General features: G+C 30.5%; 1 protein-coding gene across 1 annotated transcript; it reads left to right on the top strand.

Annotated features, from left to right (window-relative positions):
- Window positions 1–965: 965 nt before the first annotated feature.
- Window positions 966–2,666, top strand: LOC109236663 (auxin-induced protein 22D-like). Its single transcript, XM_019402859.1, has 3 exons — window positions 966–1,280; window positions 1,396–1,571; window positions 2,025–2,666. The coding sequence occupies exons 1-3, from the start codon at window positions 1,096–1,098 to the stop codon at window positions 2,195–2,197; spliced, it is 534 nt and encodes a 177-aa protein (XP_019258404.1). The 5' UTR covers window positions 966–1,095; the 3' UTR covers window positions 2,198–2,666.
- Window positions 2,667–3,709: the final 1,043 nt, after the last annotated feature.

Consider the following 3,709-nt stretch of genomic DNA (forward strand, 5'->3'; position numbering starts at 1 on the left):
CAAACACGTGACCTCCTGGTCACATGACAGCAATTTTACCAGTTACGCCAATGCTCCGCTTCTGTATAAAGACAAATTATTTCCAAATATAAAAAGATGCCATTCTTTTTGACACTAAGTAAAAGAAAATAAATTAAAATGAAGGGAGTAGGTGTTTTTGTTGCATAATTGTTTAAATTATATAGTCCAAAATTTATAAAAGAGATCAGTTTTAACCCGCTTTAATTTGTATGGTGGCTTTTGATTGGGTAAGGAAATTTAGAAAGAAAAGAGAATTTTAAAATTTATAATTCTGAACATTTCATGTTATTTTTATGGCTATAAAAGTATGTCATTAAATAAAATGTTAAATTTAAGGTTAAGTTTTTTAAATTTATAAAGTGCATATTTTAAATTAAATCGATAAGTAAAGAGTATTAAATAAATGGACCAGAAAAATTGCTAATTAAAAGATAGTCACATAAAATAAAAATGAGAGAATCATCAAGGATTGTGGTCCAATTCATTCTAATAACTTCAAATAATTAAAAAGAATTTTAATATAAAACGCTTTCCCCTTTTAATGGTTCTTATAATATACGAATTCAAATTATTCGGGACTCTAAAGTGACTACCTAATATCAGGTGAAAGACTAAAAAAAATTGAGAGAGCAATTTAATAGGGTATTATTATATTTGTTAGTCCCTGTCATAAATTATTTATATTTGGTAGCCGAAAAATCGTATAAAATTTATATAATTTTTGTATATAATATATAAAATATAAAAATATATATAAAAAAATATTTATTTTTTCGACTATTATCTTAAGAGCGATTATAGAATATCATTTTTCTCTATTTAATTGATTTGTAAGGAGCGCGTGGGTAGAAAGGGCGTGAAGAAGTAATAATTGGCGTGTTAAGAAATTCATGCACAAAGAGAATAAGTCGTCTACGGATTGTCTCTCCTTTATCATCCTATAAAACATTGAGTCCTACGTTCCCTTCTCATTCATCATTCACAACAACTGCAACCAAATTCTTCATCTGTTTTAATCGGAAATTTACAAACAAATTAAAGAAGTTATCATCAGTGAATCCAAGAATATTAGAAATGGCAGCTGCAACGTACGAGAAAGATGATCTCAATTTAAAGGCGACTGAGCTAAGATTAGGTTTACCTGGGTCAGATGATGAAGTGGAGAAGCCATCATCTTCTACTTATTTTGGTGCTAAATTTAGCAACAAAAGACTTTCATCACAGATGGATAATGGAAAAATTGATGAACCCGCACCAAAGTAAGTATTTTATGTGACAATGTTTTTTTTCCAAAAAGAAATATGATACGTAGCTTTCTAATTCTGAAAAATAATTACTTAAATGCTAACAATTTTTTCTTTTGATAATTTTTAGAGCACAAATTGTTGGTTGGCCACCAGTTCGATCATACAGAAAGAATGTTTTACAAGCCAGCTACGTGAAAGTTAGCATGGATGGAGTAGCTTACCTTAGAAAAATTGACCTTAATCTTTACAAAAGCTACCCACAATTACTCAAGGCTTTAGAGAACATGTTCAAGTGCTCCATTGGTAAGTTAATATTTCAAAATTTAGAGTCCTATATATTATCGCTTTGTCTCAATTTATGTGATATAGCTCGGATTTTAAAAGTTAGATTTCTTAATTTTGACGGTAAATTCGGGCATAAATTTTTTAAGTTTTCTAAATAAAATTTATATATTTGAAAACTATATTAAAATATATAAGTTAAAACAATTACTAATATTTTAAGATATTTAAAAAGCATATGAAAAATTACAGTAAAAAAAACTGTTTGATTCTCGATATTCTACCTGCATATAAATTGGGATAAGAGGAGTATATGTTAATTTCTTTTGCCCACATAGATCTAGCTGAAAATAATGTATCAATTGAATCTACCGAATTAACCTTCCATAGATCTGCCTCTCATTTAGTCCTACTATATATAAATTTAACTGATGAACAAAGTCTTATGTATTTTTTTTTATCTATGAATTTCAGGAGTATACTCAGAAAGAGAAGGTTACAATGGATCTGATTATGTACCAACTTATGAAGACAAAGATGGTGATTGGATGCTTGCTGGTGATGTACCTTGGGATATGTTCATCAACTCTTGCAAAAGACTTAGAATTATGAAAGGATCTGATGCTAAAGGTTTAGCATCTTTGTAGACAGTGACGGATCCAGAATTTAGACGATGTGTTGGTCTTGCGTTCCAAGAGTTCTAAAATGTTTATTTGTGTTTTCACGACACATAGTATAAGGTTCGGCCTCAAAGTACTTGATTAGGTCTGTCATTTCAGAATGACTAAGTCCGTGAACTCATTGTTGGATCCGCCACTACGTGTAGAATCCTAAGCCTAAGCTTACTGGATTCTTCAAGAAACTGGAAAATATACTCGGATCTGCAATCAAATCAACGTGAACAAGAAAGAGAGAAGGCTGGGGATTTGTATCTCCATGTTTTCAGTCTTGTATAGAGAAAGTATAGCTTCAGTTTTTCTTGTACAAAGAGTTTTTTGTATTTGTTTTTTGAAGAAATTCGCTATGTATTTTCAAAGAGTATATACATATACATATACATATACAATATGGGGTCAGAGATTTAAAAAATAGAGCAATATCAAATGTTATGTTGAATGTTAATAGCTAAACTGAATCCGAGAAAAGCAGTAAATCATTTAAAAGCTCGCTTAGTATTGTAGTTTGTTTGGCCAAAACAAGTGTTGTAGTAACCGCAATTTTCTTTAAGGGTTTATACTCAATTTTAGAGTAAACGTAATTTTCCCATAAACATTTTAAAACTGTATGATTAGAGCAATTACCACAAAATTACTCAAGCAAAAGAAGACAACTAAAAAAGTAGAACTCTATTGAAAATGGAATTTATTTCTACCCTCTTAATCCTTCCGGTAAAAGGATACTTCCTCAGTTTCAATTTATGTCTTACTTTTCTTTGTAATATGATTCAAAACGAATGTTATATTTATATATATAGTAAGTTTTATAACTCCAACATTCTCATTGTATAATGACAGTAGTAAACGATGGTTACAGGTTGGAGGGAAGTAAACTGCTGTGTAATGTAAGGGGTTGTTTGGTACGATGGATAAGCAAAAATAATCCTGGGATAAAAAGTTAGTACTGCTTTATCCCTTGTTTGGTTACTAATTCCGTGATAAATTACCACAGGAATAAAAGTAGTACCGGGATAACTTATACTTGCCAGAGGATGGAATAGTAGTCCCAGGATAAAACAACGAAATTGACAATCACAAGATTAATACAATATACCAAACAATCAATAAGGAAATAATCTCAGGATAACGGATCCATAACATAAATTGTTTTCAAACCAAACGACCCTAAGTGTTAAAGAGAATGAATGATAGCAATACAACATTTCCAAATGTTACAATATATCCTCCGCACCATTTTGGATTAAAGAGAATTGAAAATGGAAAGCTTGTTATAAGATTTATATATACCTAAGAAGCAACTGTTCAACTACTTTGATCTTCGACTATCTTTATGATTGCTGTATACAGGTAACAACAACATGGAGCTAATGTTCCTTCTCCCATAACATCGCCAATAAACCACAAATATCACAGCTATCACACATATGGGAATTGCCCATCTGCAGCACCAACAAGTGAAACTTTTAGAAACCAAAATATTAC

Source organism: Nicotiana attenuata, unplaced genomic scaffold (assembly GCF_001879085.1).
Source record: "Nicotiana attenuata strain UT unplaced genomic scaffold, NIATTr2, whole genome shotgun sequence".
In the NCBI taxonomy this organism is placed as follows: domain Eukaryota; kingdom Viridiplantae; phylum Streptophyta; class Magnoliopsida; order Solanales; family Solanaceae; genus Nicotiana; species Nicotiana attenuata.